This window comes from Triticum aestivum, chromosome 2A (genome assembly GCF_018294505.1).
Source record: "Triticum aestivum cultivar Chinese Spring chromosome 2A, IWGSC CS RefSeq v2.1, whole genome shotgun sequence".
NCBI lineage: Eukaryota > Viridiplantae > Streptophyta > Magnoliopsida > Poales > Poaceae > Triticum > Triticum aestivum.
The window spans coordinates 395,022,371-395,033,249 of NC_057797.1; the positions used below are offsets into that span (position 1 = coordinate 395,022,371).

At 46.3% G+C, this 10,879-nt stretch overlaps 2 protein-coding genes across 2 annotated transcripts; one reads left to right on the forward strand and one right to left on the reverse strand.

Moving 5' to 3' along the window:
• The first annotated feature begins 392 nt into the window (after positions 1 to 392).
• Positions 393 to 3,443, forward strand: LOC123188782 (SH3 domain-containing protein C23A1.17). Its single transcript, XM_044601025.1, has 6 exons — positions 393 to 1,039; positions 1,668 to 1,877; positions 1,959 to 2,580; positions 2,679 to 2,782; positions 2,882 to 2,941; positions 3,027 to 3,443. Exons 1-6 carry the CDS (start codon positions 568 to 570, stop codon positions 3,047 to 3,049), a joined length of 1,491 nt encoding a protein of 496 aa, XP_044456960.1. The 5' UTR covers positions 393 to 567; the 3' UTR covers positions 3,050 to 3,443.
• Positions 3,444 to 5,424: 1,981 nt separating this feature from the next.
• Positions 5,425 to 7,573, reverse strand: LOC123185305 (laccase-14-like). Its single transcript, XM_044597220.1, has 2 exons — positions 7,417 to 7,573; positions 5,425 to 7,261 (listed from the first exon to the last, which is right to left on the reverse strand). Exons 1-2 carry the CDS (start codon positions 7,570 to 7,572, stop codon positions 5,666 to 5,668), a joined length of 1,752 nt encoding a protein of 583 aa, XP_044453155.1. The 5' UTR covers position 7,573; the 3' UTR covers positions 5,425 to 5,665.
• Between the last annotated feature and the right edge of the window lie 3,306 nt (positions 7,574 to 10,879).

A 10,879-nucleotide genomic window follows, 5' to 3' on the forward strand; every position in this document is an offset into this window, starting at 1 on the left:
TCCTACAGGATTTGAAAGAATGTTTGATAGCACGGGAAAAACAAAGAAATTCTACAAAGAGGTTTGAGTGGATGGAAATTATCTTTCAAAATGTAGTACAAATGGATTCTATGGAAAAATTTCCAAGGATGTCAATCCTACGAATCAAACGAACATCACAGAAAAAATTCTTAAGGGTTTAAATTCTCCAAAAATCTAATACAATTCCTTTGAATCAAAGGAGCCCTAATCCTTGCGGGCTAGGAGGATATAGAGATTCCTATTTGTCGGCCCAACCGACGGGAGCCGGCAGCGTCGTCTCCCCGTTCGCGCCAGAAAAGGAAAAAAACGCAATCGATTCCGGACTTCAATTCGTTGGCGCGCGCCAGCTTGCCCGCCCGCCATTGCTTCACCCGTTTCCTTTCCCTCCACGCTCTCACTCCAATTCCATTCGTTTTCCCTCCCTCCCTCCTCCAAATTCACCAACAAAAACCGCCGAGACGCCCACAGAGGGAGAGAGAGATAGAAAGACGATCGAAACCGGAGAGATCGAGATCTAGGATTCTAGGGTACCGGCCGTTGCTAGCCATGGCGCCGCCGAAGCCGAGCTCTCCTCCCAACCCCAACCCCAACGCCAGCCCCAACTCCTCCTCCGACGCCGACAAGGCCAGGGGCAAGACGAAGGTGACGCCCCTGCAGGTCGCCTTCCTCGTCGAGCGCTACCTCGCCGACAATGGCTTCTCGGCCTCCCTCGCCGCCTTCCGCTCCGACGCCTCCCACCTCTTCGCCAAGACCAGCAACAACATAGTCCCTCCCAAGGGCCTCCTCCCTCTCGCCGACATCCTCCACGACTACATCTCCCTCAAGGAGTCACGCCTCGCCGTCGACTCCGCCATGCAGGCCATGCAGACCCTCGTCTCCACCTACTACCATTCCGGCTCATCCGCTCATCTCGCGGCGCCGCCCTCCTCGCCGCCGCTCGTCCCGCCCTTCTTCGTCGGCCCCACCACCTCTTCTCCCCCGCACCCACCCATGGTGGCCATTCCCCCGCCTCCTACAGGTACCTTCGCTCTTTCACTCCGTGCACCCCACTTGTTCGACGTTATGCGTGCTAGTCTATGCGATTGTTATTTTTCTACTAGATTCCAACCCCTTGTTTGCTTGCATCTGATTTATCTTTTAGGGGAGAATTTTGAACTGCCCTTTGACTTGCAAACCTATGGTTTGGAAAGTGTGTACTGTCATAAGTTGTAATTCTTGCCTAAATTTTTGTTTAGTTTCTGAACTGCACTGTTAGATATATTTTGGGTCACAAGCACAGCAGGTACATGGATAGTAGATGGCTTGTCAATTGGTTACAGTTTTTAGAATTGGACTGTGTGCATTAGTAATTTTTTTCCTGAATATGTGTGTAGCGTATCATTTACACTAATAGAAAGTTGAGAAAATACAGATGCCAATAATCTCCTCCCAAATATGACTAGGCAAACACATTGTATTTCCATTTGAAAAACTGGCAAATGCAGTATTTCTCCTCCAACTGCCTTCCACATGCAGCCTAGTCATGTCCTATTACGCGTAGCTTTTGCCATCCATACATTGTGCATTAGATTTCAGTTTATCACCTGGTGGCTGGTCCTATTATTCATCTTGTAATTAACAAGGTCCCTTTTCTGTTATTGTTGCAGGCTCCTCTGGATATGCTACGCCTATGATACACTACACACAGTCATCCTCCTCGCTTGTTGTTCAGAATTCTTCAAATGCCAACAACATGTCCACCCCAGCAGCCAGTTCTTTGCCTACAAAAAAAAGAAAGGCAGCCAAGCCTGCTGCAAAAACTACTTCAGCCTCCAAGAGAATATGTGCTGGACCGTCCACAAGCTTGAACCCAAAAAGTACATCTAAAAAATACTAGCATAACTTGACAGTCATTTCCTGCAGCATCACCAGTTATTGACTTACTGTCCTAATGCCAGGTACAAGTGCAGCCTCTCAACTGCAAACTGCACAGCCAAGTTCAGCTGAACATTCAGTGGTTGCAAAACTGCCGGCCCAAGCCTCATCCGTTGCAAAAAGCTTATTCACCCCACTCCAGTCTCAAGTCAGTTCTCCTTGTACAGCTCAACTAAGCTATCCCATGGGAAATGAACTTGCTTCTTGTCAATCACAAAGGCCATCATCTGTGGTTCCAAATGCTCATGCCCAACAGGAGATTGCTTCCTCTCAATACTCTATAGTTTCTTCCAAGAGACTAATAGTCAGTCCTATGAAAGGGGGCACCTATTATTCTGTCGAGAGGAGTTGCCATGTCAGCTCCCCCTTAAAATCAAGCACCCAGAGATCTTCAAAAAGGGAACATGTGAAAGGGAGGTTAGATTTTGACAGTTCAGATGCAAGGCCAGTTCCAGCTGAACATGTTTCTGACAAGCCCTCTAGCTCTACCTATAATGGAGAGAAGCAAGATGACTTTGACATTGATTTCACAAACTTTGATCTCTTTGAAGGCGACTTCTCATTTTCGGAACTATTGCTTGACTTTGATCTTGACAATGAAGGCCTTCAATGTGAGAATCCTTCCACAAATGCTGAAGTTCAAAGGTATGCTACTGTGTTCTTATTGGATGCCTTTGGTTTTTTGTCCTTGGTGATTCTATAAATGCTAAGATGGTTCTGTTGTGTAAATTGAATGATTACAGACTACAGCCCACTGTGAAGAGTAACAACATGACTGCTGATCCAGCTTTTCCAGATCCAATGAAGCCAATGTCAGCAGATCCCACTGAAGACATCAATTCACAAGGTTAGAGAAAGCTCTAATAAGATGCTGCACTGTCTTGATTTTGTTCATCCTATCATCACTTTTTTGTAACAAATCTTCCATGCATACCTGTTTGTGCAGGAGCTACATCTGTTACTTCTGTCAGAGCTATTACTAAGAGGATAAAGATTGTTAGCCCTGGTATGCCTATAACCTCTACCTATCATGCTTCTCATGTACAACAGGTTTTAAAGTTATCTAATATGCTAGCTGTATTTGTTTGCAGTTAAGGGCAGCTCAGCTTCTTAGCTTGGTGAATAGAACTGAACATCACAAGGAGCAGATGTCCTCTGGATACGACCACTAACTGAGATGATCTAGATGGCTACCTAATTTGTTGCTACATGCTGTTTCGACCAACTGCGCCGCACTGAGGAGTTCTTTCAGCATTACACATGGCTTTCTGATGGCAAGCTTGTGCTGTTTTGTTCCTTTTTGCATTTAGTATTTAACTGCCTTCATGTATAGCTGATATTGAATTGTAAGTGTTTCTCTTGACATTAATGTTATTGGGTCAGAAGTTTGCTATATTAAACCTATGATGGTATTTTCCATGGTTTGCATCAAGCTTTTGGTGCTCCTAAAATGTTCTTTGCTTTAGTGAATTAGAGCATAAAGTGCACTACTGATGCATCAGTCATAACTAATGCAGATGTGATGTTCTTGAGCCAATATAGAAGTGTGCAGAATCGTAGGTATTTGTGCTGGCTGGTCCTATAAAAAAAGTTGCTAAATATACGGGTTATTACTACTTTGGAAGACTAATACATACACACTTGTTGTGATGTCATTACACAGATTTGATAAATTTGTTTGCCTACTTTGTTCCTGCCCATCTCTTGCATCATGTAAATTTCTATGGTTTCCGCACTCTCTCCTTATGTGGATGGTTCCCTCTGATGTTCCTGTTGGGGTTCAAATTACTGGCTTCATAGATACTTGTGGCTTCCAGCTGAGAGTAAGAGAGGGAGATACAGTTCTAAGATGAGAATTTTCAACCAACAAGCTTAAAAGTAGAAAACAGGCGTCCAGATGAAAAGCATATTGGGTGGGGAGAGACACGTATGGATTTGTTATATCAGAATATCATACATGATTGATATTTTGATAATATGAAGATCCTACATAACGTTGTCTGTTAAAGTGAATAGAGAAGATAAACATTGCAAAAATACCAGTGGTACCATCTCCGAGCCAGCTCCAGAATGTCTTGAGAGCAAACAGCAGAATATGCCTTTGAGAAAATGGCTTGAGTAGACATCCTAAAGGATTGCATGATCCTTTCTTATCGCTTGTCACATCCTGTCTAATTTGTTTCATGGATCGTTGCCGTGTACTCATTTGAATGGCCATGGCTAGTGCTTGATGTTGGCAAATCACAAATAAAATAAAATTGTGCTGAGTTATTAATTATAATTTAAGTTTTCAAGTTTATGTTTCCGTCCCTTTTGTTGTCTTATTTCTTCTATTAGCTTTAAGTAGTTCATATTGTATTGGTGAAGATACAAATTAAAACGAAACCTATAGTGTATCATGATTCATCATCATCGTTGCTACTGGTGTTGCGTTTCATCCCCAGACGAATTAGAGTTACATGAGTCCATGATTTTATCCATGTAATCTGAGCTAGAAATTTTGTGTAATGCGGTACTAGTTACTTTACTGAATTTTCCATGGGGTGGCACAAACATTGTACTTATTTCTTTTGTACATCAAGTGTAAATTTTATGGCGATCGACACTTTTAGTTAAGCAGACATTGAGACACTTCACATTCCATCTACCCCCTCTGCCTATCTCAACCTGAATCTGTTGGCTTGCTGCTCCTTTACCTCTGGGCTCTGCTCCTACCTTCGGCCGTTTGCCCTGCTTCTTCTAGTTCGAATGCCAGCTTAAGCTTGGAGTCGACGTTTGCTTTCCAATCTGCAGCTTATGGGAGAAATGGGACGCCCATACCATTCTCGTCTGGTGAAACCGAGCCTCTAATCCTCTTTCCGTCTTGCTTTGGGTTGCTTGATCACTACTCCTTCCGTCCCTTGAAAAACGATCTTATATTGTGGGATGGAGGGAGTACCTTTCATGATTTTTTATTTTGTGTGTGTAAGACATTACTTTGTTATATAGGTTGGCACTGCCTTAGCCTTGGATTGCTTCCGTCTTGAGAATAAGACTAGAATCACCATACTCAACAAAACCTGATATTTAAGTCGCCTGAAAATTTAGTTTGGGTAAGTTCTTCCTTCAGCTTTCTTTCTCCTCCAACTGTTCCTTCTCCCACAAAATTGACTTGTCCAAATTGCAACTTCAGTCAACTTACATATAGCTATTTTGGATATTTAAGCCCTGTTCGAATACACTCCGCTCCGCCACAGCAGCTCCCGGAGAGGACGGAGCGCCAGCACTATTGCTGGGAGCGGCTCATACCGCGCTCCTCGCGCGGAGCGGAGTTAGCTGACGGGAGAGATTCCGAACACCCCCTTAAAAGTGCTATATTGTTTTGACATATGTAATCAAACCCTGAGTGCTACTCCTACTATCTTAAACAAATATTAGGATTAGGTATTTGTAGATCATATTCATAATTTTTCTCTCCATTTATTCGGTCTTAACTATAAATACGTTACCTTGGAAATCAGCAGGAAATGTTGTGCCCCGCTTGGAACCGTTAACTCTTGTAAAATCTTCCCGTACGTCTAGCATTTTTGCGCTTGGAATGGTTGTAGAATTAGCATGGCCACCTGTATTTAGCTTGACTTTGAACCAAATACTGGTGACTACACTAATTTTACACCCGTTTCAAACAGCCCCATGAGGATAATAAACAGCAGTGTGAAGGAGAATCTGGTGTTGGCTAGACATGAATCTTCTAACACTGGGGGTAGTCCGGCGGCGGCGGAGGAAGAACGGTGTCCGGGGTCGGGCCGTCATCCACCTCGAACGCCATGGCTAGCCCGAAAGGCAAATGAGCGTCCAAGTGGCAGTGCATGACCCATACACCTGGGTTGTCGGCCGTGAAGCGGATGACCGCCCACCCACCGGCCGGCACGGCGACGGTGTTGCGCTGCTGTGGGTTGACGAGGTTGTAGGAGCGCACGGCGGTGCGCGCGTTGAAGTTGCCGGCGCCCTGCGCGAGCACGTAGAAGTTGAAGCCGTGCAGGTGCAGCGGGTGGTTCTCCGACCCCAGGATGGCCGTGTTCTGCAGCACCACCTCCACCGTCGTGTTGAAGCGCAGCCTCTTCACCCTGGTGCCCTTGGACGTCAGCATCACGCTCCTGTTGCTGCTCATGGAGCCGTTGGTGAAGTCGAACATCACCGGCGGCCTGTCGGGGAAGTCGCGGGTGTACACCCCGTCGGCGTTGCCCCTCATGCGCGCCTCCAGCAGAGACATGGCCTTGGGGAGCTGGAACGACACGTTGTTCATGCTGGCCGCTACGGAGCCGCGCGTCCGGTTGCACAGCGTCTGTGTTGGCATGCACGGCGCGATGCCCAGCCCGTAGGTGACCAGCATCCGCGTGTCCACGTGCAGGGGAACCGTCGGTTTGCCGTCTCGCAGCAGGCCGGTCAGGCTGCCGTAGAAGTCCTGCGCCGTTGCGCTGTCTTTGAACTCCGGCATGCTCGGCATCATGATCGTACTCATACCAGCTGCTTCTGCACCGTGCTCGTACCGGAGGAGCCCCGTGGTGGTGGTGGTGTAGGTGGCATTGGCCACGCTCTGGTACACCTGGGCGGCCATGCCGTAGCGGCCCGGGGAGGCGTTGGCGTGCATGAGAGCGTCCACCGTCTGGCCCGGAGCGAGCACGATGACGTCCGTGTTGTAAGGGTCGGTGTAGCAGGCGTCCGCGGCGACGACCGTGAAAGCGTGGCCCGCGACCTTGAAGAAGAGCTGGTAACTGAGCGCAGCGTTGACAAGGCGGAGCAAGTAGGTCTCGCCGTGCCGCACGGCCAGCTCGTAGCCACTGGGTATGCCGTTGATGGTGAGCGCGACGGAGTTGTTGGGCGGGCCGCCGGTGAGCATGGCTTGCCTCTCGATGTCGACGACGCTGGCGTTCCACCACTCGCCGAGTAGGAGAGTGGCCTCGCCGTAGGGGGCGGGGAAGGGGTAGTGGGGTCTGTCGGGTCCGGGACGGATGAGGAGCGCGCCGTAGACTGTGGCGCGGAGGAAGGAGACGTGGGCGTGCCACCAGAGCGTGCCTTCCTGGCCGGTGACGTTGAAGCGGTAGGTGTAGGTGGCGCCGCCGGGGCGGATGGGGCACTGCGACACCATGCTGGGGCCGTCGGCCCAGCCGGAGAGACGCTGGAGGACGCCATGCCAGTGGATGGTGATGTTGTAGGGGGAGTAGTTGACGACGTGCACCACGACGGCGTCGCCGTCGCGAGCCTCCAGCATGGGCCCCGGGAACTGCCCGTTCACCGCCGTGATTACCTGACGCTGCCCCAGCCGATCGATCGTCAGGTTGCCCACCTGCGCATATGCATTGCAACGATCCCATTGATGCCGTCAACGTTATGAAATAGCTGTCGATCAGCAGTGCACCGCAGAAATGTGCACGCAGGTTGAACCGCAGGGGAATGGATAGCAATAGCATGCATGTAAAGAGATTAGTAGTAGTCACGTACAGAGAATGTGTGCTCCACAACGGCAGCATCAGCCGGAGGCAGGCCAAGGCATCCGAGAAAAACGAGAGCATATGCAAGCCAAAACATTTCTCGATGGATCACACCAATGCAATGCAGTGCAGTGCAGAAGGAAGGTCGTAGGGCTGTTGGACGCATCTCAGGCAATATATAAGGGAAGGCCCGCCGGGGTACAGTAAGATGGATGATTTTCGGCTAGAGTTACACGCAATGCTATCCATTCGGAAAGAAAGACGCTGCGGACTGCAGGTGGGTGGTCTGCTTCTGGGACGGATGCACGAAGACTACGTGTGGCACGGGCATCTCGGAGCTGGATAGACCTCGATGGGCGATTCGAGCTACTATGAGAACTGAGAAGGCACGGGCAACGATCGCTAGACACCCTACCTAGCAATACGTACCTTTGCTTAAAGGCACCCATCCATTCATGCCATGTTATATACTTATAATGTACACGAGCTAGCGTTGAAGGTACACGTACAAGTGTGTGTGATCACAGGTACCTAGAGGTGTCTTTGTAATAAGATGGTTTTATCATGTGATATCCCTGCATGTTGGGATTTTTTTGAACCAAAAACCGTTGAACAATCGTTAAAAGAACACAAACTACTAGCGGCTATCCAACGCGAGCCCTAGTTTTTTTTTTTGAAACATCCAACTCTTACTGGTTTTCATTGATTTAGCAGAAGGAGAGGTTACAAAAAAGGTGATCAAGTGATCATTGTTCAGAGGTACATGTAGTCAGATTTTGGGCTCGCTACCCTACCCTACTCATAAGCCGATATCTCACGTTCCGTCCCCGAAGGGGCTCTCAATGCATTTGGCTCCTGCTAGCCTCCAGAGCTCAAGATCCCTTTTGCATGCATCAGTGATGTCCTTGACACATGCCTGTTTGCTTCTGAAGACGCATTCGTTTCGCTCCAGCCAGATGTGCCAGTTGATAAGAGTCACCATCAATTTGATGCCTTTTCTGTTGATGGGAGGGGTGGAGCTGATGATCTTCTGGATTCTTTTCGTGGTGGTGTCAGCTGGCGGCCAGGAGACGTGGTCGAGAGCATCACAACCTCCCCAGCCGGCTGCACCGCTCCAAACTTGAAGAGAGTGAAGGAAATATGCCCTAGAAGCAATAATAAAGTTGTTATTTATATTTCCTTATATCATGATAAATGTTTATTATTCATGCTAGAATTGTATTAACCAGAAACTTAGTACATGTGTGAATACATAGACAAACAGAGTGTCCCTAGTATGCCTCTACTTGACTAGCTCGTTAATCAAAGATGATTAAGTTTCCTAACCATAGACATGTGTTGTCATTTGATGAACGGGATCACATCATTAGAGAATGATGTGATGGACATGACCCATCCGTTAGCTTAGCATAAATGACCGTTTAGTTTTATTGCTATTGCTTTCATCATGACTTATACATGTTATGAGACCTCTGAGAGGTATGAGACCTCTGACAAGTACTTTGCCTACAAGATGGAGGAGAGTAGCTCAACCAGTGAGCATGTGCTCAGAATGTCTGAGTACTACAATCGCTTGAATCAAGTGGGAGTTAATATTGCTGATAAGATAGTGATTGATAGAGTTCTCTAGTCACTATCACCAAGTTACCAGAACTTCGTGATGAACTGTAATATGCAAGGGATGCCGAAAACGATTCCCGAGCTCTTCGCGATGCTAAAATCGGCGAAAGGTAGAAATCATGAAAGAGCATCAAGTGTTGATGGTTAACAAGACCGCTAATTTGAAGAAAAGGGGCAAAGGAAAAGAAAGGGAACTTCAAGAAAGAATGAAAAGCAAGTTGCCACTCCCATGAAGAAACCCAAAGCTAAACCTAAGCCTGAAACTGAGTGCTTCTACTGCAAAGGGAATGGTCACTGGAAGCGGAACTACCCCAAATACTTGGTGGATAAGAAGGATGACAAAGTGAAAGGTATATTTGATATACATGTTATTGATGTGTACTTTACTAGTGTTCATAGTAACCCCAGGGTATTTGATACCGGTTCAGTTGCTATGGTTAGTAACTCGAAACAGGAGTTGCAAAATGAAAAAAGACTAGTTATGGGCGAAGTGACGATGTGTGTTGGAAATGATTCCAAGGTTGATAAGATCACCATCGCACACTCCCTCTACCTCCGAAATTAGTGTTGGACCAAAATAAATGTTATTTGGTGTTTGCGTTGAGCATGAATATGATTGGATCATGTTTATTGCAATACAATTATTCATTTAAGTCAAAGAATAATTGTTGTTCTATTTACATGAATAAAACCTTCTATGGTCATACACTCAAAATAAATGGTTTATTGAATCTTGATTGTAGTGATACACATATTCATAATATTGATGCCAAAAGATGCAGAGTTGATAATGATAGTGCAACATATTTGTGGCACTGCCGTTTAGGTCATATTGGTGCAAAGCGCATGAAGAAACTCCATGCTGATGGGTTTTTGGAATCACTTGATTATGAACCGCTTGATGCTTGCGAACCATGCCTCATGGGCAAGATGACTAAAACTCCATTCTCCGGAACAATGGAGCGAGCCACTAACTTATCGAAAATAATACATACCGATGTATGCGGTTCGATGAGTGTTAAGGCTCGCGGCGGGTATCATTATTTATGACCTTCATAGATGATTTGAGCAGATATGGGTATATCTACTTGATGAAACACAAGTCTGAAACATTTGAAAAGTTCAAAGAATTTCAGAGTGAAGTAGAGAATCATCGTAACAAGAAAATAAAGTTTCTATGATCTGATCGCAGAGGCGAATATTTGAGTTATGAGTTTGGCCTTCAATTAAAACAATGTGGAATAGTTTCACAAACTCATGCCACCTAGAACACCACAGCATAATGGTGTGTCCGAACGTCATAACCGTACTTTATTAGATATGGTGCGATCTATGATGTCTCTTACCGAATTACTACTATTGTTTTGGGGTTATGCATTAGAGACAACTGCATTCACGTTAAATAGGGCACCATCTAAATCCGTTGAGACGACACCATATGAATTGTGGTTTGGCAAGAAACCTAAGCTGTCATCTCAAAAAGTTTGGGATTGCGATGCTTATGTGAAAAAGTTTCAACCTGATAAGCTCGAACCCAAATCGGAAAAATGCGTCTTCATAGGATACCCAAAGGAAACTGTTGGGTACACCTTCTATCACAGATCCGAAGGCAAGTTATCTGTTGCTAAGAATGGATCCTTTCTAGAGAAGGAGTTTCTCTCGATAGAAGTGAGTGTGAGGAAAGTAGAACTTGATGAGGTAGTTGTAACTTCTCCTAAATTGGAAAATGGTTCATCATAGAAATTGGTTCCAGTGATGCCTACACCAATTAGTGAGGAAGTTAATGATGATGATCATGAAACTTCAGATCAAGTTACTACCGAACCTTGTAGGTCAACCAGAGTACGTTACGC

Bases quoted from the DNA above. Each gene is read 5' to 3' on its own strand.
- LOC123185305 (XM_044597220.1), bottom strand. From the start codon at position 7,572: ATGCGTCCAACAGCCCTACGACCTTCCTTCTGCACTGCACTGCATTGC. The intron at 7,262-7,416 runs GTACGTGACTAC...GCATATGCGCAG, and splicing joins TTGTGGAGCACACATTCTCT to GTGGGCAACCTGACGATCGA.
- LOC123188782 (XM_044601025.1), top strand. From the start codon at position 568: ATGGCGCCGCCGAAGCCGAGCTCTCCTCCCAACCCCAACCCCAACGCC. The intron at 1,878-1,958 runs GTACATCTAAAA...TCCTAATGCCAG, and splicing joins CACAAGCTTGAACCCAAAAA to GTACAAGTGCAGCCTCTCAA. The intron at 2,942-3,026 runs GTATGCCTATAA...ATTTGTTTGCAG, and splicing joins GATAAAGATTGTTAGCCCTG to TTAAGGGCAGCTCAGCTTCT.